This window comes from Pelodiscus sinensis, chromosome 7 (assembly GCF_049634645.1).
Source record: "Pelodiscus sinensis isolate JC-2024 chromosome 7, ASM4963464v1, whole genome shotgun sequence".
Classification (NCBI taxonomy): domain Eukaryota; kingdom Metazoa; phylum Chordata; order Testudines; family Trionychidae; genus Pelodiscus; species Pelodiscus sinensis.
In genome coordinates this window covers 60,870,953-60,897,773 of record NC_134717.1, presented here as the reverse complement: position 1 = coordinate 60,897,773, position 26,821 = coordinate 60,870,953, and the positions used below count along the sequence as shown (strand labels likewise).

General features: G+C 47.7%; 1 protein-coding gene across 1 annotated transcript in view; it reads left to right on the top strand.

The window, feature by feature from the left end:
* ABCA12 (ATP binding cassette subfamily A member 12) overlaps nucleotides 1-26,821 on the top strand; it is a 129,251-nt gene that overhangs the window by 82,549 nt on the left and 19,881 nt on the right. Inside the window, exons 38-46 of the mRNA XM_075933955.1 lie at nucleotides 1,235-1,362; nucleotides 4,929-5,016; nucleotides 7,470-7,575; nucleotides 15,589-15,643; nucleotides 16,398-16,575; nucleotides 18,015-18,130; nucleotides 20,929-21,088; nucleotides 23,175-23,443; nucleotides 25,001-25,211. Of these exons, the coding sequence (XP_075790070.1) occupies nucleotides 1,235-1,362; nucleotides 4,929-5,016; nucleotides 7,470-7,575; nucleotides 15,589-15,643; nucleotides 16,398-16,575; nucleotides 18,015-18,130; nucleotides 20,929-21,088; nucleotides 23,175-23,443; nucleotides 25,001-25,211 (1,311 nt within the window). The remainder of the gene's footprint in view (nucleotides 1-1,234; nucleotides 1,363-4,928; nucleotides 5,017-7,469; nucleotides 7,576-15,588; nucleotides 15,644-16,397; nucleotides 16,576-18,014; nucleotides 18,131-20,928; nucleotides 21,089-23,174; nucleotides 23,444-25,000; nucleotides 25,212-26,821) is intronic.

Genomic DNA, 26,821 nt, shown 5'->3' with positions numbered 1-26,821 from the left:
CTGGAAATGGATGACAGGAGAAGGCTCATGTGAGGATTACGTGCCTTGCCCCAATGGGCATATTGTCCCTCCTGCAAGCACATCTGCCTTGTTTAGCTCTCCTGCTGTGACTGGCACCATTGATGTCCAAGTGTTTGCAGGAACAGGACTTACAGGGACAAAGGGGGTGGGGAAATCGTGTGACTAGGGGATACAGTGATCTCGTCTGGCTGACAGCTCCATGAATCGGAGGAGGGGGATTAAGTGCCCTGCTCTGAGGGATAGTCATGCTTTCCAGGAGGAAAGGTTTAAAAGGCATCCTTCTGTGTGGCCTGCCGGAGCAGTAGGGAGTGTGTATTCAAGAGGATAATTGCATTTCTCAGAATGCTCTCTGGAGGAGAACGTATCCTGTTGTGGGCATTTGCCATCAAGGAGAGAAACTTCGTGCAGAAGTCTGGCTCCAGCCACTTTTCCTGTGCCTGGCCTTATAGATTATTGTTCTTAGCTGTTTGCATGGCAGAGGCACCTACAGAACACGGATGGCAGCAAGGGATGGGGAACTCATTGTAGGGGAAGATGTTTGGAGAGGGGAGCCCTACAGAGAAACACACTCACCTCGTGGGTACTTCTTTGAGGTCCTGATAACTATATAGGATTCAGTTCCGCAAAATGCTTATGGATGTACATAGGTTCAAGTGTGGGCTCAGATCTTAGTGAGGGACTGGGATGGACTTAAGCATGTGCTTAAGCCAGCATTTCTTAAAGTGTGTTCTGCAACAGTTGAAAGTATGCCGCAGAGAGAACAGAATTCAAAATGGCTGCCCTTAAAGAGGCAAGCCTCTGTTTTTTTTTCAACAACTTTTCTCGGGGGGAGGGGAGGTTTGGTCCACAACTTTTCCTTGGGGAATGACCTCCCTTAAAGAGGTAAGCCTCCTTTTTTTTTTTTTTTTTTTTTTTTGCTCAACTTTTCCCTGGGTTTTTTGTGTGTGTGTGTGTGTAACAAAAAAAATCCCTGGGGTTCCCCACAAAAAAAAAATTGTTTTGTGTTCCTCATTCTTAAAAAGTTTAAGAAACGCTGGCTTAAACTAAGGCACACGTGTAAGAGTTTTGCTGCATTGGATCACTAATCCAAAGATATGTCCCAATCCTTCAGCGAGCCAGACTCCTGTCTCGGTGATAAATTCTCCCTTGTGGGGACAGAAGAGAGGGAATGTAAATGTTAAAAATTGTTTTAAAAAAACTTTTTTTTTTCCAGACATGCCTAAATTATGACTTCTCCCCACCTCACAAAAGGACTTTTTCCTCTCGGCTGGTTTATAACCTGACGGGGCACGATGTGGAAACGTACCTTCTCGCCACTGCCAAAGAGTTCATCCAGAAAAGGTACAATGACTCCTCTTTGTCTTTGTCCAGTTTCACTGACGAGGGGGCTTGTTACCAGTTTGAGCCTCCTTTTGGAAAGCAGCCCATGAATAGCCAAGCCCTATGGGACTTATTGCTACAGGCCTGGGACGGTTTTTCTTTCAAGCGTGGTGGGACCCAGTGTTGGATTCACTGAACGCTCTGCTAAGGCCGGAGGCGGGGCACCTGTCTTACAGTCAGGGTGGTCATATTTCCCTCTCCTGGATATGGGACACCTGTTAAAATTACTCACATACACGTGGGTTGAACGGTAATCAGTCGGAATTACAAACATCCAGATTAACATCGAGTTGACTGAGCCCCTGTTAAATAGAAATGCTGAGGAACTGGATTATTTTTATTTACCTTCTTATCTTTAAGGATTTACGGTTCACATGGGGAGGGGTGACACATACACCCCTGTACCTGACATGCCCATACGGCTCTCTCACACCAGGGAGAGGGAGGGTGACTGACTCTCCCCTTCCTGCCCACCACTTTCTGCCCTCTTCGCCTGGGACTGACCCACCTCTCCTGCTACCTGGTGGCACATCTTCCTGAGACAATACATAGGGGTGGGCATACCAGGTTACATGTCCCCTCCCCATATTTCTGCCAAGGTCCACACTCGAATTCAAGCAGCAGCAGCCTTTCAGCACTGTGTGGGAGGGAAGAGTTGGGAGCTGATGGTGAGACTTCGAAGAAGAGCCATTGACCAATCTAGGAATTCAAGGAAAGAAACTGGCCAATACCCCATTACCAATCCTGGGACCCATTCTTTTGAACCTATTTATAAATGATCTGGAGAAAGGGGTAAACAGGGAGGTGGCAACATTTGCAGCTGATACTGCACAAGATAGTTAAGTCCAAAGCAGACTGCGAAGAGCTTCAAAAAGATCTCGCCAAACTAAGTGACTGGGCAACAAAATGGCAAATGAAATTTGATGTTGACAAATCTAAAGTGATGCACATTGGAAAAAATAATCCCAACTATGCATACAATGTGATGGGGACTCATTTAGCTACAACTACTCAAGAGAGAGATCTTGGAGTCATTGTGGATAGTTCTCCGAAAACATCCACTTAGGGTGTGTCTAGACTACATGCCTCCTTCGACGGAGGCATGTAGATTAGCCAGATCGGAAGAGGGAAATGAAGCCGCGATTAAAATAATCGCGGCTTCATTTAAATTTAAATGGCTGCCCCGATCTGCCGATCAGCTGTTTGTCGGCAGATCGGGGCAGTCTGGACGCGATGCGCCGACAAAGAAGCCTTTCTTCATCGGCACAGGTAAACCTGGTTTCACGAGGCTTACCTGTGCCGATGAAGAAAGGCTTCTTTGTCGGCGCATCGCGTCCAGACTGCCCCGATCTGCCGACAAACAGCTGATCGGCAGATCGGGGCAGCCATTTAAATTTAAATGAAGCCGCGATTATTTTAATCGCGGCTTCATTTCCCTCTTCCGATCTGGCTAATCTACATGCCTCCGTCGAAGGAGGCATGTAGTCTAGACACACCCTTAGTGTGCAGCAGCAATCAAAAAAGCAAACACAATGTTAGGAATTATTTAAAAAAGGATAGAGAATAAGACAGAGAATATCTTATTGCCTCTATATAAAACTATGGTACGATCACATCTTGAGTACTGCGTACAGATGTGGTCGCCTCATCTCAAAAAAGATACATTGGCTTTAGAAAAGGTTCAGAAAAGGGCAACAAAAATGATTAGGGGCTTGTAACGGGTCCCATATGAAGAGAGATTAAAAGGACGTGGACTTTTCAGCTTAGAAAAGAGGAGACTAAGGGGGGATATGATAGAGGTCTGTAAAATCATGACTATTGTGGAAACAGTGAATAAGAAAAAGTTAGTTACTTGTTCCCATAACCTAAGAACCAGGGGGTTACCTAAAGAAATTAATAGGTAGCAGGTTTAAAACAAACAAAAGGAAGTTTTTCTTCATGCAGTGCACAGTCAACCTGTGGAACTCCTTGCCAGAGGATGTTTTGCAGGCCAGGACTTTAACAGGGTTCAAAAAAGAACTGGATAAATTCATGGAGGCTAGGTTCATCAATACTTGTTAGCCAGGACGGGTAGGAATTGTGTCCCTCACGTGTGTTTGTCTGGAAATGGATGACAGCAGAGGGATCACATGATAATTACCTGTTGTGTTCCTCCCCCCTGGGGCACCTGGCATTGGCCACTGTTGGCAGACAGGACACTGGGCTAGATGGACCTTTGGTCTGACCCAGTCTGGCCGTTCTTATGTTCTAAGCAAGTTTTGTACAGAAACTGTGCATGTAAACTCTGATTCAGTGCAGTGTCTATGGGGGGGGGGACAAAGCTTCACTCTAAATGCATCCTTCAGTGCACCGAGGGTTAGTGCATGCTTCAGTCCAAGATTTTAAGCTGCTTGGCTAAATCAGGGCCTGATGCCATTCGGCACTGTGTAGCACATGGCGGGTTTGCGTGTGTGAAGTATTAGGGTGCCAAGGTAAATGTGCAGTTAAAGGAGTCACGGGAAAAGCGACTCTCCGTATTGATGGAAAGGGAATGGTTTATTTTTCATGGAAATCATCCAACAAATGTGGAATTGCACCAGTGAAGAGAGTAGCAAAATCAGGTGACGGCAGCAGCCAAAATGCAGTTCAGAATCGTACACATGAACACAGATCAGGACTTCGCTGCCTTGCTTTCTGGTTGCTTTCTTTGTAAAAGTGAAGGCTCCTGCAGCAGTATTAACTGGCCCATGCTAGAAATACTGGTGCAAATCCTGTTCCCACCCAGACCTTGTGTGAATCCAATGGACACCTGCGATAATCATTCGTTGTACAGAGCCTAGAGGCCCCAAGAGAAACTGATGCACCTCCGGTGACTTCAGAGGAATTGACGTGCTTTCCGCCTGCTAAGGAGCCGGCCTTGCATTTTCCCAATAACAATAGTGCCTTTCCCTGTATTACCTGCAAAAACAACAACTAGCCTGCAGCTCCTTCGAGACGAACAAAACATGTAGATGGTCTCAGGAGCTTTCGTAAGCACAACCTACTTCTTCCAATGAATGGAGTTAAGAGGTCCGGGCTACAAATAAATAGAGGAGGAGAGGGGACGGGGGGGGGGGGGGGGGGGGGAAGAGAAGGAAGAAAGGGGGGGAAAATGGTCTATTAGAGCGTCCATGCTAAATGAGGATAATAGAGTGAGCTGTAAGTACCCGGTACTTAGCTTTTTATGTCATTGTGGCTAAGTACTGGGTACTTACAGCTCACTCTATTAGTCTCATTTAGCATGGACACTTTGAAAAATTTCCCCCCTTTTTCCCCCTTCTCTTTCCCTCCCGATCCCCTCTCTTTCTCTGCTATTTATTTGTCCCTGGACCCCTTAACTCCATCCATCTGAAGAAGTGGGTTGTTCCCCTGACAGCTCATGAGACCATCTACGTGTTTTGTTAGTCTCCCAGGAGCTGCAGGGCTATTTGTTGTTTTTAAAGTTTTTTTCAGTGACAGACTAACACGGCTCCCCCTCTGACACTTTCCCTGTCTTGTTTCCCATGCAGATACGGCGGCTGGAGCTTCGGGTTGCCCTTACCGACTGAGCTCAAGTTTGATATCACTCCAGTGCCGGCTAACAGAACGCTAACTAAGGTAACGGATGCCTCGTAGGGCCAAGTTAGGGCTGAGTGGGCAGGCGCCTGAGAGTCCCACGGCTAAGTCAAAGTGAAGCAAGAGGAATGTCCTTGTTTGTATGAGGGGCATTGCGGAGTAACCACAGCGTTCCTGCAGGTTACCGTTCCTCAGGAGGAAATACACAGAGAATGAAAGAGAGGAAAGGGAACTGAAACAACTGAATTCAGTCCATTGGGAAGGGAGTGACTCTGTAACCCTCCGCGTGCCCTAACTCTGCTACTCTTGCTTGCACCACGGATGTGCACAGCCCTGACCCCCAATCTACACATCCGCAGGCCTGCACCCTCCCCAAACGCTGAAGCTTTGCTCCAGAGGCGGCTCGCCTAGCCTGGTTTTGTTTGGGTTCCCCTCCTTCCCCCCCGCCCAGGTTGTGAGGAGGCCTAGTGGGAAGGAAGGGCCTAAGTAGGCATTACATTCTGCAAAAAAATTACAAAGTTCCTCCCGCATTGATCTGCGTACATATTTGCATCGCATGTACATATGTAAAATGAAGAGGTTTGTTCTACTCTCGCTACACTCAGTTCTGCAGACAGATGACTCTGCATAAGAGGTAGCATGAGGGGTGCGAAGCTGTCTGTTTCTCAGGCTTCCTCCCTCCTGGGTGGCGGAGCGCTCCTCTGTGTGAACAGTCCCCGACGGCTCCTCCCTTTCAACCTTGTGCACCTACCTCAGCGACCCACATGGCGCAGTGAAAGGCCACGCCTTGCTGGCAGGACCATTCATAAAATCCTAGCACACTAGAACTGGAAGGGACCTCGAGAAGTCATCGAGTCAAGTCCCCTGCCCTCATGGCAGGACTAAGCACCATCTAGATCATCCCTGACAGGTGTCTGTCCAACCTGCTCTTAAATATCTCCAGTGATGGAGATTCTACAACCCCCCTAGGCAATTTATTCCACTTTTAACCACCGTGACAGGAAGTTTTTCCTAATGTCCAACCTAAACCTCCCTTGCTGCAATTTAAGCCCATTGCTTCTTATCCTTGTCATCAGAGGCCAAGGAGAACAATTTTTCTCCCTCCTCCTTGTTACATCCTTTTAGGTACTTGAAAGCTGCTATCATGTTGACCCCTCAGTCTTCTTTTCCGAACTAAGCAAACCCAGTTCTTTCAGCCTTCCCTCATAGCTCATGTTTTCTGGACCTTTAATCATTTTTGTTACTCCTCTTTGGACCCTCTCCAAGCTGGAGTTGACATGCTTTAAGTCGAGTTTCCACGCTGTCCCTACAGTGGGAGGTCGATAGGAGCAAATGCTCCCTTCAGCTTCCCTTACTTTTCATGAGGAGCAGGAATACCGGCACTGATGGGCACACCCTCTAAGTTTGATTTAGCAGGTCTTCACTAGACCCGCTAAATCGAACACTGGAAGATTGATCATAACAGCGTTGATCTTCCGCATAATGAAGACAAACCCATAGTCTGTTCTCCCTTCAGGTACTCTGGATTTATACCAGTGTAAGTGAAAGCAGAGTTTATCACAGAGGACACAGCTCCTAAATTACCAGGTGCTATTTTCACAAAGTTTTCTACCCTGTAGCAATTAGGTGCCGGGTGTGCTCTTCACTTCAAAAGCCCTCTTTGAAAATACCAGCCACTGACATTGCTGAAAAGCAAAAGCACCTGTTGTGGAAAAGCAAAGGGTTCATTTGCTTAGGGTGTGTCTAAACTACATGGCTCCGTCGATGGAGCCACGTAGATTAGGCTGATCGGCAGAGGGAAATGAAGCCGCGATTTAAATAATCGCGGCTTCATTTAAATTTAAATGGCTGCTGCGCTGAGCCAACAAACAGCTGTTTGTCGGCTCAGCGCGCTAGTCTGGACGCTCCAGTGTCGACCTGAAAGCCCTTTATTGACCTCCCCGTTATGCCTCGTAGGATGAGGTTTACCGGGGAGTTCGATAAAGGGCTTTCATGTTGACAGGGGAGCTTCCAGACTGCCCCGATCTGCCGACAAACAGCTAATCGGCAAAGCGGGGCAGCCATTTAAATTTAAATGAAGCCTCGATTATTTAAATCGTGGCTTTATTTCCCTTTGCCGAACAAACAAATCTACATGGCTCTGTCGACGGAGCCATGTAGTCTAGATATACCCTTAGTGTCCCAAGCACCACTAACATAAACCATTAGCAATTGGTGCATCCTCATCTACGTGAAGGCAACTGCACTAAACCTTCTAGAAATGGACGGAACCAGTCACATGCTTAGGCGCCTTGTAGGATCCAGGCTAACAAACCAGAATCCTGCATGACTGAGTCACTATCCCTTAATTTGTTGATTGCCTGGCATTAGCAAATGTTTTTACTGCTACCTTTTAAGATATCCATTATGGAGGCATTCGTCGGTTCAAATGGAAGAAACCAGAGTTGTTGGTAACTATTTTCCACTTGTTGTGTTTGTTTCCCAATCGAGTACAGGTGTGGTATAACCCAGAGGGATATCACAGCCTTCCAGCCTACCTCAACAGCCTCAACAACTTCATTCTTAGAGCAAATGTGCCGAAAAACAAGTCTTCCGAATACGGTAGGTGCTAACCACGCCTTGAAGCATCTCCTGGTACCCTCACTGAAGGGATCCTAGTTCTCCCTCTGCAGGGAGAAAATGATCCAGATTCATTCCTGGTGTAAAATGGAGCGGTGCCAATTTGAACTGGAAGGAAATGTATCCCCTGGGGGAAATCCTAGCCCCTCTAAAACCAGAGGGGAATGCGTTGGGGACAATGTCTTTAGTCCTGGTAGTGCTGATTCATTCCGCGTTCCTTTGAAGAGAGTCAGTGTAACACATCTGTTTCTAGGAACGGCCCTCACCACCCCATCTGAAACACCCGCCCCCTTGAGTCAGTGGGGCCCAGCTATCTCAGTGCGGGAGCAAATCCCCGAGTGAGACGGACTCTGCTGGTAGCCCTCTCCTTTTTTATATACTGATTGGCTCCAGCCCCTTGCTGCTGCAGCAGTGTGGCCTAGAGCCACCGGCCATCTCCCCAGCAGGAGGTCCCAGGCCAATGTAGATGTTAAGGGGTGACTCTTGCCCTGGCTTGTGAACCCCCTCTCCTGGGATCCCCTAGTGCAGTGATGACGAGGAGTCCTGTGGCACCTTATAGACTAACTGAAGTGTAGGAGCATAAGCTTTCGTGGGCAAAGACCCACTTCGTCAGATGCATATAGTGGAAATTTCCAGAGGCAGGTATAAATATGCAGGCCAGGATCAGGCTGGAGATGACGAGGTGGATCCAATCAAGGAGGATGAGGCCCACTTTTAGCAGCTGATCTGGAGGTGTGAATTCCAAGAGAGCAGAAGCTGCTTTTGTAGTTAGCGAGCCATTCACAGTCTTTCTTTAATCCAGAGTTGATTGTGTCAAACTTAAAGATGAACTGTAGCTCAGCAGTTTCTCTTTGAAGTCTGGTCCTGAAGTTTTTTTGCTGCAGGATGGCTACTTTTAGATCTGCAATTGTGTGTCCAATAGTGCAGTGGGAAGTTCTGTTCCACGGGGTCTTCCTGGCTGCCAGAGGACAGGTGGGGGCAACCCTGGATGGAACCAGAGGATCCGCTGCTCTTTGTAGCCTCATTCTTTTGTGCTCAGCCTCGGCTGGGCTCGGAAAAGGCCACCCTCATGACTGTGCAGCAGTTTGGTCCATGGAGAGAGAGAGTGGTAGTATGCGGGGGCTGAGAAACATTCCCCTCCTAGATGATTGGAGAGCTGAGATACCAGGGAGACGCAGTCACAGGGTTCCCCCACAAAAGCACCTTTGAACATACCAAGGGCCCCAGCGTGGGACATGGGGGGAGACCGAGCCCCCAAATGAGAGACACAACACTGTTATTTCGGCAAGGAACCCAAAGTGCGGCATGATCTGTTCCTTTAAACATGAACAAATATCTGCAGCCCCAGCATCACCATTCCTTATTTCTGGTGTGATTTGCAATGCTAAAAGTAAGCACATGCCGAATGTATGTGGCAAAGAGGTCACTTTGGGTGCGTCTAGACAGCAGCGCTATTTCGGGATACTTTTAATATCCCGAAATAGCGTTTTCTGCATCTTGACAGCGTGCCCGTTATTTCAAAATAGCTTTCGAAATAACGGGTGCACTATTCCAATGTCCCTGTAAACCTCGTTCCACGAGGATTAATGGATGTTTCGGAGGAGTGGTTTATTTTGAAATTTGGCGCTGTCTACACAGCACCAAATTTTTAAAATAAGCTATTTGGAAATGAACTCAAAATAAACGACGTAATTTGCCTAGCTCAAATTGCGTAGCTTATTTCGAGCTAAGGGTGCAGTGTAGATGCACCTTTTTGGACTAAAATTAATGACATCTTTTGAATTGAAGGACAGTTGAACCATATTTCCCAAAGTGGATTTCTCCTCGGAGAGCCATTTTATCCTACCTTGCCTCTAAGTTTTCTGGAAATGGTCTTCTATGTTAGTGAGAGCAACTCAAAACTCAGAATCTTTCTCCTGGGGCAATTCTGACAACTGCCACATTTGTGTTCATTTTGGATTGTCATGAACCGGTGAGATGAACTTTAACCAAAAACAATTTGAAAAAAAAATTAATTTAAAGAGCTTTTCTCTGACTTTTTATTTTATATTAAAAGTTATAATAGAAAATAAACTTGTAAATGAAAAAAATAATAATTGAAACCTTTCCCTTCTGGTAAGTTCAACCTTACAGCTTTTTTCCCTCTGAAACAAAAATTCAGTGAAACTGGCATGTTCCCATGGAAAGTTTCAGGTTTGAAAAAAATGGCATTTTCTGATGGAAATGTGTGGGAAGATTTTATAATGTTTTCAATACATCTCGTATGCTCTGTTTGTCTTTGGAAATGACAGATATAAATGACTAGACTGATAATTCCCAGGTTCCTCTAAGAAACAGGTACTCAGAATAGAGGGGAAAAAGGAACTGATGAGTAAAGCTTAACAGGACTTGTCAGCTGGTCTGAAATGCAACTGGACGGACATCGTAGTTTGCTGGCGGCTGAAAGCCATTTGATGCTGTGACAAATAAATGACAATTTAAGAACCATTGAAATGGCCAGATAAAAGCACAGTCATTTCAGCAATTTGAAAGAGGTGCCAATCCTGCTTTTGAGGTTTGACTTAAACTTCCTATATTTAAAAAAAAAAAAGAAATACATAAAAGGAGCTTTTTGCCCTGTCACCAAGCAAATCATAATAGCTTTCGACTTATGTCTATGGGGCTTCCTCTTCTCCAACACCACAAAAAAAGTATTGAAATGGAAATTTTGACTTCTAGGCTAAGCTGCAGTGAAGGAAAAAATACTTTATTCTGCAGCATTAACAGATTAGTTAGACTGGATGGCCTTTATTTATAACTGAAGAAAAACGTTTTTGAGTTGTTGGTCCATCGCTATTAGCAACTGGAGATTTTCATTGAATCCTGTAAGAAAAATATTGCTCTTGAATGACTCCCCTTTTGTTTTCCCTAAAATGAACTGCAAATAAAATCGCACCAGTCCATGTGTCATTGGTGCAGAGTCTTGACTATAGCACATAAAACGGAGACCAGCATTTTTATACAGCATTGTAACTGCCTAAAGTTAAGCACCTGATTTTCGGCTCCCTTTGAATTTAATGGCAACAGTGGACTGTTTTTCCCAGCACCCCTTGAAAGCTAGGCCATTTAATTGCCTAAATGTTAATTTAGTTGCATAATTTTAGGCACTTGGGCTACGTCTACACTACGTCTATTACTTGGCTTCCGCAAGAGATGTGCTTTTGCGCAAGAGAGCATCCACACTGCCATGGACACTTGTGCAAGAAAGCTCTGATGGCCATTCACAGAATGGCCATCAGAGCACCTGTACTTTTTCCGATAGAGGGTTCTTGCGCAAGAAACCCCTGTTGTCCGTCCACACACTCCTTTTTGCGCAAGAGCTCTTGCACAAAAAGGCTTATTTCTTCTGGAAAGAGGGATAACTCTTGCACAAAAGGCCCTGTCTTCTAACGATCTACTGTATTTTTTCTTGCGCAAAAACATGCTTGTCGTGTGGACTCTCCGCGAGTTCTTGCACAAAAACTCTGCAGTGCAGATGTAGTGTTAAAGTTTGAAAACTTTTAGTTTAACCTCTTCCAGGTCCACAAAGTCGTGGAGACTGGTTCTGTTTTCCATTGAACTTCTCTGGAGCTTGGAACTGACCTTCTGGGATTCAGTGCAGTCTCTCTTCGTATTGCATTATGCTGCAGAAGTCATAGAACCCTAGAGCTGGAAGAGACTCAGGAGTCATCGAGTCCAGCCCCCTGCCCAAAGCAGGACCAGCCCAACTCAAACATCCCACCCAGGCTTTGTCAAGCTGGGACTTAAAAACCTCTAGGGATGGAGATTCCACCACCTGCCTAGGTAACCCATCCAAGTGCTTCACCACCTTACTAGGGAAATAGGGTTTTTTTCTAATATCCAAGCTAGACCCCTCCCCCCCCACACTGCAACATGTGACCATTGCTCCTCGTTCTGCCATCCATCAAGTCTATTAAAGAGAAGCCTCATGGATATTGCTACAAATCCATCCCCACAAAACAGCATTTGCCAGAGGCTCTGGCCATCACTCATCGAGGGTACAACACTCACCCCAGAGCATGGGAGGCTACAGAATGTGGAAAGCGGCTTTCTGCAGTGATGCGGAGTCTCCTTCACCGGAAGAGTGGAGAGCAGCATTCCCTATGGCGTAGCCTAAGAAGCTCATTTTTTCCACGGAGATATCGGCCCGTACAGGGCCAGCAGTCCTCTGCCTGCATGGCCTTTGACACTAGTCCAAAGCGAGTGGTAAATGCTGCCCTATAGGCTGGAAATATTTTGCACCTGCTTTGCTCTCAGGTGTAAATGGTACCGCAGGGGGCAAAGCTGCGGAGTCTTCTTACGACTGCCTCGAGCCTCTGAAGCCGTCGTTGTGGCCGTCACAACAAGCTGATGTTGCGAGAGGGTTTTGTACATCCATGCGCCTTGCAATCAGGACTCAAGAAAACACGTAACTATGCGCGTTGCGGAGAAACAGAGAGAACTCTTGATCGCTTTTCTCCCCAAGGCAAACTAAGAACATAAGAACATAAGAACATAAGAACGGCCGTACTGGGTCAGACCAAAGGTCCATCTAGCCCAGTATCCTGTCTACCGACAGTGGCCAGCACCAGGTGCCCCAGAGAGGGTGGACCAAAGACAATGATCAAGCGATTTGTCTCCTGCCATCCCTCTCCAGCCTCTGACAAACAGAGGCCAAGGACACCATTTTATCCCCTGGCTAATAGCCTTTTATGGACCTAACCTCCATGAATTTATCCAGCTTCTCTTTAAACTCTATTATAGTTCTAGCCTTCACAGCCTCCTCTGGCAAGGAGTTCCACAGGTTGACTACACGCTGTGTGAAGAAGAACTTTCTTTTATTAATTTTAAACCTGCTACCCATTAATTTCATTTGGTGTCCTCTAGTTCTTCTATTATGGGAATTAATAAATAACTTTTCTTTGTCAGCCCTCTCCACACCACTCATGATTTTATAGACCTCTATCATATCCCCCCTCAGTCTCCTCTTTTCTAAACTGAAAAGTCCCAGTCGCTTTAACCTCTCCTCATATGGGACCCGTTCCAAACCCCTAATCATTTTAGTTGCCCTTTTCTGAACCCTTTCCAAGGCCAAAATATCTTTTTTGAGGTGAGGAGACCACATCTGTACACAGTATTCAAGATGTGGGCGTCCCATAGTTTTATACAGGGGCAGTAAGATATTCTGGGTCTTATTTTCTATCCCTTTCCTAATAATTCCTAGCATCCTATTTGCCTTTTTGACTGCCACTGCACACTGTGTGGAAGTTTTCAGAGAACTGTCCACGATAACTCCAAGGTCTCTTTCCTGATTTGTCGTAGCCAAATTAGCCCCCATCATACTGTACGTATAGTCGGGGTTATTTTTCCCGATGTGCATTACTTTACACTTATCCACATTAAATTTCATTTGCCATTTTGTTGCCCAATCACTCAGTTTGGTGAGATCTTCTTGGAGTCCCTCACAGTCTGCTTCTGTCTTGACTATCCTAAACAGTTTAGTATCATCTGCAAACTTTACTATGTCACTGCTTACCCCTTTCTCCAGATCATTTATGAATAAGTTGAAAAGGATTGGTCCCAGGACTGACCCTTGGGGTACACCTCTAGTTACCCCTCTCCAATCTGAAAATTTACCATTTATTCCTACCCTTTGTTTCCTGTCTTTTAACCAGTTCTCAATCCAAGAAAGGACCTTCCCTCTTATTCCATGGCCATGTAATTTACACAAGAGCCTTTGGTGAGGGACCTTGTCAAAGGCTTTCTGAAAATCCAAGTATACTATATCTACTGGATCCCCCTTGTCCGCATACTGGATCCCCCTTGTCCGCATTTTGTTATTTGTCCTCATTTCTTTTTGTGTTTTTGGCTAGCTGTTCCTCAAAATCTTTTTTTGCTTTTCTTATTACATGTTTACACTTGATTTGACAGTGTTTATGTTCCTTTCTATTTATCTCACTAGGATTGGACTTCCACTTCTTAAAAGATACCTTTTTGTCCCTCACTGCTTCTTTTACATGGTGGTTAAGCCACGGTGACTCTTTTTTAGGTCTCTTGCTATGTTTTTTAATTTGGGGTATACATTTAAGTTGTGCCTCTATTATGGTGTCTTTAAAAAGATTCCATGCAGCTTTCAGGGATTGGCTCTAGTCACTGTGCCTTTTAATTTCTGTTTAACTAACCTCCTCATTTTTGCGTAATTCCCCTTTTTGAAATTAAATGCCAGGGTGCTGGACTGCTGAGGTGTTCTTCCCACCACAGGAATGTTGAATGTTATTATATTATGGTCACTATTCCCAAGCGGTCCTGTAACGATTATATCCTGGACCTGATCCTGCACTCCACTCAGGACTAAATTGAGAATTGCCTCTCCCCTTGTGGGTTCCTGCACTAGCTGCTCCAAGAAGCAGTCATTTAAGCCATTGAGAAATTTTATCTCTGCTTCTCTTCCTGAGGTGACATGTATCCAGTCACTTTTTAAACTTTTTAAAATACGTCACTCCCTCAGGCATGGAGCAGAGCCTGGTTTGGCCTGCGACGAACCCCGTTCCATGAATTCTAGAATTCTCCTCAGAACACACCCGTTAGCATTTCATTCCCAGCACCAGCCCGTCTCATCCACTCCCAGCACTCCCCCTAGTGGCTCGTTTCACAAGTGACAAATGTTTTTTTCTCCCAGAGGAGTTCAGTCTTGTTCCCTCAAAACAGGCTGTTCTGTATGTGCATAATGGAGAAAATAGCTCTATTGGCCTATTCTGATTTATCCCAAAGCCCCTTTACAGCACTCTGCTAGAGTAACAGGAGTCATAGTACAAGTGAGAATAACCAAGGCCAATAGTCTCAGAGGGGTGGCCATGTTAGTTTGTAACTTTAAAAGCAACGGGTAGTCCTGTCGCACCTTAGAGACTAATAATAATTCCACTTCAACTCATCTGAGGAAGTGGGTTTTGTGCATGAAAGCTCATGATGCTAGATATGTTTTTGTTAGTCTCTAAGGTGCCACAGGACTTATAAGAGAGTTGACTTTGTTACGTTGTGGGTTCTAATCCATTTCTGGTTGTCCTTGTACTCCCAGAATATTTTTTAGCTTAGTGCCATGGATAAATAGATTCTTACTGCATCTTAACAGAGCAAAAATCCTTCATATGTGATATGCATATTAAGGGCTAGAAGCTGGCTTTCTAAGAGAAGTGTTTAAACCAAAGGTTTGGACGGAACTTTGCACGCCACATTATGGTCGGAGAATTCCTATCACCGTTTTCCATTTGATTGTACCAGCCCTGAATTTATGAATCTGGTTGGGAAAGACCTGAGTTGCACACAAGGCAGAAACAAACCATTAGACCAATGGCCAGGCATTGGCTGTTTTCTGTGGTCCAGGCGCTTCTTTCTAGCTTCACAAGGCAGAACTGTTAAATTTCAGTTTTCTCATCAGAAAATATACCTTCCTAACCAAGAGCAGTGTTGTCTGAAGCTTATTCTGGTATCTGCTGGAAGGCTGGAGACCCAGTGGAGTGTGAAAGATTCTTCCACATTGGTTTACCCAGGAAAATACTTATCGGGTATGGTACAGCTCACCAATAAACCTCATTTTTTGAGGTTTACAGGATCTGTCGAAAAAGGGATCCACATCTAGACTGCCTTTTTTTCGAAAAAACTCTGTTTCGAAAAAAGCGGCGGCCATATTTATGCTAATGAGGCATGGGATATTTAAATCCCTGCTTCATTAGCAATTTCGATGTGCCTAATCTACATCCCTCTGTCGACAGAGGGATGCAGACTAGACACACCCTGGGAGAGCCACTCAAAACAATCAATGCCAGTTGTGAAACTTCTCCCTAAGATGCCCCCAGCAATCGGTGGCAGCGTGAGAGCGGAAGCCACCTCCTCTGGTCCTCTGGAGCTGGCATGACCCACTCCATGCCCAACAGGAATCTTAGTCATACATGTTCTAAACGACGTCTCTTCTTTTCCTAGGTATTTCCGTTGTGAGTCACCCTTATCCCGGAGGGCAGTGTAAAGAACAAGTCATGTAAGAGGCTTAATGGCACTGATACCTGCTGCTCTGATTCATTGAGTGGCCATAGAATGAAAACCGCTGCCTGGAAATCAGGAACCACCTGAATTGACACACAACTTTTTTGAATGCTCCAATTGTTCTTCTCCCCCGTAGCCACAGAGCCAGCGATTTTCCTTAGTTTCCTCCCAGAATCTCTTATAAATGTGGGGATGCTGTGGACATCAAGGACGTATTTTCCCCTCTGTCTTTCCAAACAATCTGCTATCACAGTCCTAGGGCTGGAACCTGCATAGTCTTTCTGCAAGCCATAGTGCTTATTAGCCTGAGTGGCGGGGAGGGAAATAGACTTGCCGGATCCATGGGCAAAGTGTGGGTGGGGAGGCCAGCTCTGTGCTCCCAGAAGGTGTGGGGCCTCAGGTGGAAGCGGCAGGCCCTTGGGACATGCCATGCCGGCCCCCCACAGCCCTCACAGCTGCCTGGAGCGTGTCATGCAGTGCTCCGGCGGTGATTTAAAGGGCCCGCAGCTCCAGACACTGCCGCTCCTGTGGTAGTGGCTTAGGCCCATTGAATCATCAGGACCCAAGGAAATGACCCCTTTCCCACCCCCACCCCCGGTTGGAAGGTCTGTTGGGCATCCACAACTAACAGGAGATGTTGGCAGCATCAGATCCTGGAAGGGGCGGGGTTAGCTGTTAGCTATGAATATTGCTTTCTAAATAAGGGAGATCGAACATTGACTCTGTCTTTCTTCCCCTTTTCTCTTCAGGCTCAGTAGCTTACTTGACATCCTAGTCTCCATGTCTATCTTGATTGGCTACTCCATCACCACAGCCAGCTTCGTGCTGTACGTGGTAAAAGAACATCAAACCAAAGCGAAGCAACTGCAGCATATTTCAGGCATTAGTGTGACCATCTATTGGGTGACTAACTTCATCTACGATCTGGTAAATAACTTAACTTTTATACACCAAGAACAAGATTCACACACACACACACACACTTCTGTATTTAAACTTTGTTACACAGACTTATTAATATCCCTTATTTTGAAAAATAGTAGCCCAAGAGTCTGTAATGCTGAAATGCTGGCTGTTCCCTCTGGGGGGCGCTGTTGCCTGAAATGCTGGCTGTTCCCTCTGGGCGGCCCGTGCTGCATGGGGAGCGCGGGGCCCAAACGGCAACTTGCGCTGCTTGCTCCCTCGTGGCTGCCTGGCTGAGCGGCACAGAAGTCAGCCGAGTGCCACGGCGGGAGGAGAAGGGGGATGGGGCGGTGACGTGCGGCATGACAGCGGCTCCAGGCCCTGCCCCCTGGCTGTGAACGTCACCGCCCCACCCCCCTTCACCTCCCGCCGTGGCGCTCGGCTGACTTCTGTGCTGCTCAGCCGGGCCGCCGTGTGGGAGCAAGCGGCGCAAGCGACCATTTGGGCTCCGCACCCCTCATGCAGCACGGGGAGTGCGGCGCCTAAACGGCCATTTGGGCTCCACGGTCCCCTGGGTGAGAGGCAGGAGGGGGAGGAGAAGTGAAAGAAAGAGACAGAGAGAGAGGCAGGAGGCGGAGGAGAGAAAGAGAGAGAGAGAGAGAGAGAGATGGAGCGAGAGACTGGAGGCTCAGGAGAGAAGACCGACGTGGAGGAGAGACCTGAAAATCCCGTCTTATGACGGGCTAATTGGCTAGTTTTGAAATAACAAGCAGAGCGTCCACATGATGGCTTATTTTGAAATCTGTTCTCCTGCTTTCCACGAAGAATAACACTTATCTCAAAATAGCAGCAGCGTGGACACTCCGGGGCTGCTTTTTCCAAATAGCCTCTCCTCAGAGTCATTCAAGTAATTACTCCCCGTGCTTCCTGGGGCGCTCAGTTGAGGTACTAAGTGAGTCACTATTCAGACACCTCACCTGCCTCTGCTTTTATGCTCCCGGTTGCTACTGCAGATTTTTAAATGAGCCTGTCGAAACTGCCCCAGCCTTCTCACTGCAATCAATATTCAGCAGGCAGAAACTAATCCGGAGTCTCAGCAAGCGGCTATTTCTCAGTGAACACCTGACAGTTAATTCTCTGGAGCCCCGAAGTCGGGGAAAGCGGAACCTCCGGAGGCTGCCGCTCCACAGGTCCTTGGCTTGACGTAGTGTTATAAAAAGCCGAATGTGGCTCCGTAATAGGAACGTCATGGGCATTTCTCATTCACACCCGGGCCTTGCATGCTCATGCTTCCTGGGGTTCAAAGCTTGGATGCTCTAGGGGGCCTCAGATAATTTATTCTCCACTCCCATTGATGGACTCTAGGGCAAAATGGTCATTCCCTTGCCTGTACCAGGTGCAGGTCATTCTATTAGGATATTAATTAGTCTGCCTATAACACACCCTTCCATTTCATTTCACAGGCTCTTTTCACGGTCCCGGTCACACTCTCAATAGGCGTTATTTCAGCTTTCCAAATACCTGCTTTCTTCAATAATAATAACCTACTGGCTGTCTATCTTCTCATGATGATGTTCGGGTGAGTGTGTGGCTCGGTTTACTTTAACAGGACTTCATGGGAGGGAGGCAGGAATTTGCGTAGGGTTTGGGGCCAGGAACAGAGCTGCATGACTTTACCGTCACTGCTCCAGGGAGACCCGTCTCTTGGAAGAGATGAGGCAAGAACCATTATCCCTGTTTTAGGAAGGGGAACCAAAGGTATCACAGCAGACGGGGGGCCACCACCAGCCCTTCCTGCGGCCAGACAGAGGCCAGGCACCGGGGCCTGCCCAAGGATCGGGGCCAGAGACAGGCAGCAGGTTTAAAACAAATAAAAGGAAGTTCTTCATACAGTGCATAGTTAATCTGTGGAACTCCTTGCCTAAGGAGGTTGTGAAGGCTAGGTCTATAACGAGGTTCCAAAGAGAACTGGATAAATTCATGGAAGTTAAGTTCATAAATGGCTATTAGCCAGGATGGGTAAGGAATGGTGTCCCTAGTTTCTGTTCGTCAGAGGGTGGAGATGGATGTGGCAGGAGAGAGATCGCTTGAGCATTACCTGTTCGGTTCACTCCCTCTGGGGCACCTGGCACTGGCCACTGTGAGCAGACAGGACACTGGGCTGGATGGGCCTTTGGTCTGACCCAGTATGACCGTTCTTATGTAAGAATTGGAGAGGCTGGGCTGACTCCTGCATACAGATATTACGTGATAACCCTTAACTCGGTAGCCGTCAAAAGCCATGGGGGAGATGAGGCAAGAACCGTTATCCCTGTTCTTGAAAGAGGGGAACCCAAGGTGGCAGCTCAGACACTAGAGGTTCAGAGACCTAGGACACCCTGGCAGGGGCAAAAGTTGCCTGGCTGTGCTTGTCTTTATTTCCTCTCTAGGCAGATTGTACTGTATGCCCACCAGTGGCCACCGTGAGCCCTGGAGGGGGTACAGGAGTCTGGGTAGGAGTAGATAAAGGGCGCAGGGCAGGGGGTTCAGGTGTCTGATGGACTCAGGGCACAGGACTGAGGTGTGGTAGGGAGGATAAGGCAGCCTGCTTCTCCAGGGCAGCAGCTGGCAGGGCATGGGTGGGGAAGGTGGCTTGCTTTGGGACTCTCTTCTGGTAGCTGGGCAGCCACCACCCACTTCCCGAGGGCGGGAGCTGGCATCCGCTGAAGGAAGGATAAGGCAGCTCCTGAAAGTAGGCAGGTGGGGTGGGTCCTCCAGTGGCCATCATCCTCCAGCGCCTGGGGTTGGGGGTTCGAGTCCCCATCTGTCCTGGGATCAGCTGGGCAGCAACAGCGGCTGGGAACAGGAGTACTGCTGCAGCCACCATGCTGCCCATCCGGCAGGTCTTGTTTGACATTCCGAACAGCAATGCCCATTTGCATGACTGAAACTGTGATGACACCTGATATTAGATGAGTTACTATGGTTGATAATGGACATGAGAACCGCATCACTGAACCATTGTACTCACAGCCTTGATTTCACGGGACTTCTGGGGGTGCAGTTTGTGGCTGTGGTGCTGCAGGAGTCAGGGTTGGGATGTATCGGGGTTCAGGGGTGTGTGGGAGGGGCAGGGTACTGGGCGTGGGAAGTAGACTGTGTGTGGGGCGGGATTACCTTACCTGGCCGTGGCTGAGCTGCTGCACCCAGGCAACAGTAGCTGGACAAGGAGCTGGGCCAGGATCGCTGCTTCTGGATTGTGGCCTCCCCTCCTACCTATTCCACAGCAGGAGGGGGGCCACCACCAGCCTTTCCAGGGGCCAGACTCCAGGGCCTGCCCAAGAATTGGGGCTGGGGACAGGACGCTGTGGCCAGAGGGGGGTTTGCCCTGACTGGGGCCTTGCTGGCAGCTGGGGACAGACCACAGCCATCAGATGGAGGCTGGAGCCAGGCCACCGTGGCCAGATGGAAGCATCTACCACCTCCAGCCCCTCTCCCTATCCCAGCTTGGAGCACGCACATGTCCCCCACAGCCAGCCCCTTAAACAAGCGCAGTCCCCCAGCTGGCCAATCTCTGGTTAAAGAGGAAACAGACCAGAAAAGACCAGCTGGACATGAGTAACTATGTGTGTTTAAAATTGTGAATTCATTTCTTCATTTGAATTTTAAAAGTTGCATGTATTTTTGGAATGACGTATTTGGTTCCATATTGAGCCATGTTTGGCTCAAGAGCCATGCTGACCCCTGTTCTAGAGGGTGCTTGATCCTGCCATGAGGGCAAGGGGCTGGACTTGATGACCTCTCTCTATATCCCTTCCAGTTCTAGTGTTCTACGATTCTATGAAGAAGCCAGACTGGTTTTGAATCTTCCCACAAAGTTTTTGTTTGTACTTTGAGCTAGGTCAGGCCTACAAGATCTTCAAGACTTTGCCCCTAGCTGATCTGGTTAAAGAGTTTTCCTTTGCCTTGACTACGTTTCATCAACGTTTCCCTCCAATTCCACCAGATAGATTTTCTATTTTTCCTCCTCTCTTTCAAATTCCCAAGTCCAAGAGTAGAAGGAAGGTCAGTCTGGAGGTTAAGGCCCAGACCATGACTGAGGGCCACCACCGTTCAAGTCCCTCTTCCACTAGAGACGTCTTCTCTAACGTTGGGTGAGTCACTATGACTCCACTGTAAAATGCTCCTCTCCCTCACAGCAAGGTTGTGAGATTAAAAAGCGGTGTAGAGTTCTGAGATCTGCTGAGGAAGGGTGCTACATAAGAAATAGGCATTATTATTATTGCGACAGTGACTTTACCCGCTTGTGTATCATGCGTGAGGCGGAATTCTTCTGTTGGCAGCTTTTGCCACTCTTAGAATCACTTTACTTCTCTCTCTGCGGTTGGTGTTCTACAGATACGCAACGTTTTCGTGGATGTACTTGCTGGCTGGCATCTTCAAGGAAACGGGAATGGCCTTCATCGTTTATGTCAGCATCAACTTGTCCTTTGGCATTAATACCATCATTACTCACTCAGTGGTGTTTCTGCTTTCCCAAGAAAAGGCTGGTGATCAGGTAAGAGCTCACTGTCACTTTGGGCTTGTCTACATGGTGCATTGGTCCTGGCCCGGGTAGACTCTGCTGGCATGCACTAAAGTCCCCGACTATGTCTTAATTAATGTATCCCATTTTAAACAGGACTACTAAGCCCTGTGTTAACTCTTAGAAAACTGATTGGTTTCCAAGGCCATGTCTACACTAGGAAACTATTTTAAAATGACTAAATTCGACCTAATAACTCCTCATTTAACCTATTTGAAGTAGCGTGTCCTCGGTATGGGGAAGCCTTGAAATTAGTCCGAGGTAGGCTCCATTAATATGGACACGCTACCTTGGACCTAGAGCCCCAGGAAGCACGGAGGAGCTGCGAGAGACCTCCTGAAGGCCAATTGGTTTGAGTTAGCGGCATCAGAGTGTCCACACTAACGTTATTTCGGACATACAACTTTGGAATCAGCGTTACTCCTGATGAAAAGCAGGAGAACAGAGTTTGAATTCTGCAGCCTGTTATTTCGAAATAACGGGCGTGGTAGTGTGAACGCACCGCTTATAAATTCAGACTTGGAGGCGGGGAAGAGGATATTTCAGAATAAGGTCCTAGTGTAGCTCAGGGCCAAGTGCCTGAGTCAAAAGCTATTGAAGTCCACGGGAGTTTTCCCTATTGGTCTCAATGGGGTTTGGAGCACAACCCTGAACTTGCATTTTTTCAAGGTTTCAAGGCAGGTCAAAGGGCTGGTGAGATCTCCTATTGCCAAAACATGGAGCAAGTCAGACTCTTGCTTGTCCATTTAATTTTCCCCACTTGTGGTTAGGAACCAGGAGTGGAGAGAGAGGCAGATGGGAGATCCGGGAGGATGGAAAACAGATGCATGTGGGAGAGATCAGGGAATGAATGCAGGCCCACATTTTTGGGAAAGACGGTTGTGTTGAGTGTTAATAATAGTAAGTTCTTCCAGTGCAAATTACTGAGCCTGACTACTAAATCTCAGTGCCCCCAGGGTTAAACTTTCTGCCATCTAAATGTAAAACAAGTGCTGAATACGCTGAATTCCTGCCCATACAACGGGAAAAGCAGGGCTGTCAACAGAGGGGGGGCAAAGTGGGGAGCTGCCATGGGGCCTGGTGATTTAAAAAGGCCCGGGCCTCCTGTCCGTCACTACCACTGCCTCAGCAGCGGCATTTCATGTAGTGCTGAAGGGCTGGCTGAGGGAGCCCCGCCCCTTCCTCTTGGGGCCCCACCCCTTCCTCCTGATGCCCTGCCCCTTCCTCCTGGGGCCCCGCCCCTTCCTTCTGATGCCCTGCCCCTTCCTCCTGGGACTCCACCCCTTCCTCCTGAGGCCTGGCTAGGCTCCTGCCCCAGGCCCGGTGAAGTCTGTCCTCAGCCCCGAGGAAAAGTGACTCCAAGGCACTGATGTTTCCCTAAAGTCGAGCACTGCTCTTTCACACCTCTGCTTCCCATGTGCCTTGGCGAATCCATCTGGTTAAAATGTAAACTTTGGTTTTGTTTACTACCAAGACAATCTTTTGATTTAAAAAAAATTGGAATCCATCTTTGTCCCGCTGTCAGGCAGTACCTGTTTACCAAACTCTTGGCTTGTGCTATGCATTTGTCACGCACTCGCTGGAAAACTGCTCCTGCACCTCCCCAGGCGAAACGTGTCTCCTGGACAGTGGGCACGGGGCTGCTTGAACAAGCAGAACCGATGTGCTAGGGCAGCTGGATGGCTTTATCCCCACCTGCATGAAGAACTGCAGTCTGCAACTTGCTTACTCAGCCTTACCTCACTGAGGGCGTCCCTCCACCAGGAGAATTCCCAGCCGTAGCCTCAGGGCACCTTCCTGGCTGCTGTGCAAAGCGGCAGGAATAGCAGCCTAGAAACCTGGAAATCCGACCGGGGGGGTGCTCACTCTCCAATTCCAAAGCATCTAACGGGGTGGGCACCGATTCCCAGTGACTTTCCCACCCATTTTGGAGCTCTTCACTCATGATTCATCCAGGGTGTGAGAGAGGCCGATCAGCTCAAACAGGAGTCAATCCCATGCTTTCCCCAAGAACAAAGTCACAATGATCATTCGTGTTTCTTTTTTTTCCCCCTTCCAGGGCTTGCACGATCTCGCTGAAATCTTGAGGCACGTTTTCCTGATCTTCCCACAATTCTGCTTTGGCTACGGCTTGATTGAATTGTCCCAGCACCAGGCACTAATGGGCTTCTTGAAAGCTTATGGTGTGGATTACCCCAACAAAACTTTTGAGCTGGACCACATAAGCTCCAAGCTGCTGGGCATGTTTATCCAGGGCACGATATTCTTTGCCATTCGGCTCTTAGTGCGTGACGGGATGATTCAGAAAGTCTGGTCTGGTATATTAGAGTAAGTACCATCTATTTACCTACCCTGGCTGTAGATTAAAACAGAGCTCGGTGCTTTAGTGGTGGGATCTGACACGGTCATCCTTATCAATTATTAGTATTTGTCATCGCTCTATAAACTTACACAGCACTTTGCCAACACCGCACAAGCTCTCTCGGGTGGCAGTTCCTATCTCTGCTTGTGATGAGTAGTGCAAATGTGTGCACCTTCGTTTTTGGATGCCCCTGCCTGTCTATGGGCATCTAGAATTGCTTGCCTGCCCTACTTGTGCACATGCTGGACAGTCCCAACATCGGAAAAGGGAGAGGTATTTAGTATTGTAACATCTGCACAGGCCCGTGAGTTCAGTTTCAAAAAGAATCGGCCTGGCTGACAGAGTCCATTCTCCGCTGGAAAGGTGACCCAAAGGGCAGCCGTTTCAGCTCTCTGGTGCCTCAGGATGTTGAAGGGTCCGCCGGAAGAGTAGCTCCGGTGTCAGCTGATCCAGAGCCCCTTCAGTGTATGCTGTGAAATGTTGAGACCAAGCTCATTTGGGGTTCACTTCATGCAGGGGCTGCTCCCCACGTTCTGATGGTCAAAGCGGTCACCAGAACTGAAAGCTGCCATGATGTAGGCCCTATAGCAAAAGCAACGCATTTGGTGAATACAAGGAAAAGCTTTGCAGAGAAAGAACATTTATTTGTAAGCATCATATGCAGAATAATAATAGGAGAGAATTTTATAATACAACTAGGCTGCGTCTAGACTGGCGAGTTTTTCCGCAAAAGCAGGAGCTTTTGCGGAAAAACTTGCCAGCTGTCTACACTGGCCGCTTGATTTTGCGCAAAAGCACTGACGTTCTACTGTCTGAAATCAGTGCTTCTTGCGCAAATGCTTTGACGTTTCCATTCAGGCAAAAGCCCTTTTCCGGAAATGCTTTTGCGCAAAAGGGCCAGTGTAGACAGCTGAAAACTTTTTGCGCAAAAAATCCCCGATGGCGAAAATGGCGATCAGGGCTTTCTTGCGCAAAACCACGTCTAGATTGGCACAGATGCTTTTCCGCAAAAAGTGCTTTTGCGGAAAAGCGTCCGTACCAATCTAGATGCTCTTTTCTGCAAATGCTTTTAACGGAAAAACTTTTCCGTTAAAAGCATTTGTGGAAAATCATGCCAGTCTAGATGAAGCCCTAGTGTATACAATAGGATCTCATTTCATTTTTACTGAAAAGACACTAGGACCAGGTCTACAGTAGACCCGGCAGCTCAGCTAAGGGACACAACTCTAGTTATGCATTCTACATAAATAGAGTTGGCTTACCTTAAGCAGAGCATGGTGGTGTCCCCACAGCTGAAGGTTGACAGGAGCAAACACTCCCGGTGGCTTCCCTTACTCCTCACAGAAGCAGGAGTACCGGATACCAGCGGGGGTGCCCTCTGAGTTTGATTTAGTGAGTCTTAACTAGACTCACTAAATCAAACTCTGGAAGATCAATTGCGGAAGCCTTGATCTTCCGCAGAGTGAAAACAAGGCCTAAGTCCTCTGAACAGATAGGAAAATTGCCTGCTTCTACGCCTGTAGGTTCCTGTTCAACAAAGTGCATGGCAGGCTGCCGCTTCTGCTGCCGGAAGCTGATGAAGACGAAGATGTTCAGGCTGAGCGTGAGCGGGTTGAGTCAGGCCAAGCAGACAACGACGTGGTGCAACTGCAGAGCCTCACCAAGATCTACCATCTTCCTCTGAGAAGGATCATGGCAGTCAAAAACATCAGCGTTGGGATCCCAGCAGGCGAGGTAAGCAAGCTGGGTAAGGCAGCAGCATTTCTCCTCCAATAAAGGAGCTAGACCAGTAGAGGGAACTGAAAATGCCCTCCAAGCCACTACCTCATTTTCTTCCTGGTCTGTGCTTAAGACTCAGCAAGAGCAGGTGACCGCAACTAGTATCTTACTTTACTATTGCCTCATCCTTCCTTCCTCTCTTGGGGGGGGGGGTCTCCTCTGTCTATTGAGTATCACTGACTTTCTGTATTCTAATAGAGGCCCAAACACCCAAGCTGGAATCAGACGCACCCCTCCATTGGGCTAGCAATAGCTTGCACAGATAGCAAGAAACCGTTCTTTCCTCAAATAGCTTAAACAGACAAAACAAAGGAAAGAGGGAGGGAAACTGATACTCTATCTCAGAGGGGTAGCCGTGTTAGTCTGTAACTTTAAAAACGAGTAGTCCTGTAGCACCTTAGAAAGCAACAAAAGTATGTAGAATCGCAAGCTTTCGTGAGTAAAACCCACTTCGTCAGATGAGCTGGAGCAGAAATAACAGAAACCAAGATATACCGATATATAACAGTCAAAGAAGTACCTGTCAATTGTAGGACCTGTGGTAATGAGATTAATTAAGTGGGCTGGATGTGCCCCATTCATTGCTTTTGATGTGAAAATGCAGATGTTAAAAGCAAGAGAAATTGGCTTTGTAATGTGCCAACCAATTAACATCTTTATTCAAGCCCAGGTTAACAGTGTCAAATTTGATGATGAATTCAAGTTCTTCAGTCTCTCTCTGTTAGGGTATGTCTACACTACAAAGTTAATTTGAACTAACAGCTGTTAGTTCGAATTAACTTTGATAGGCGCTACACATGCAAACTGCTAGTTGGAACTTAATTTGAACTAGCGGAGCACTTAATTCGAACTAGGTAAACCTCATCTACGAGGACTAACACCTAGTTCGAATTAAGTAGTTCGAATTAAGGGCTGTGTAGCCACTTAATTCAAACTAGTGGGAGGCTAGCCCTTCCCAGCTTGCCCTAGTGGCCACTCTGGGCACAACCAGGGAAACTCTTCTGCCCCCCTCCCGGCCCCGGAGCCTTTAAAGGGGCACGGTCTGGCTACGGTGCCCGTGCCAGGTGCAAGCCTGCCAGCACCCAGCCAGCAGACCCTGCACCTGGCATGGCATGAGCCAGCCACCCACTGCCACCTAGCCCTCCACCTCTTCCCGGAACCAGGCTGGCGGCTCCCAGGAGCCTGCCCGGGGCCGCAAGAGGCGGGCACCCGCCTGGTCTATTGCGGAGATCGTGGACCTCATCCAGGTTTGGGGGGAGGCCTCCAACGTCCACGATCTCTGCACTAGGCACAGGAAAGCGACCGTCTAGGGCAGGATAGCTGCCAGCCTGGCCACCAAAGGCCACATGCAAAACCAGGAGCAGGTTTCCATGAAAATCAAGGTGGTCCAGTGGGACCCCCGGCCCTGAGCTTACAATGGCCGTACTGGGTCAGACCAAAGGTCCATCTAGCCCAGTAGCCTGTCTGCCGACAGCGGCCAACACTAGGTACCCTGGAGGGGATGGACCGAAGACAATGACCAAGCCATTTATCTCATGCCATCCATCTCCAGCCTTCCACAAACA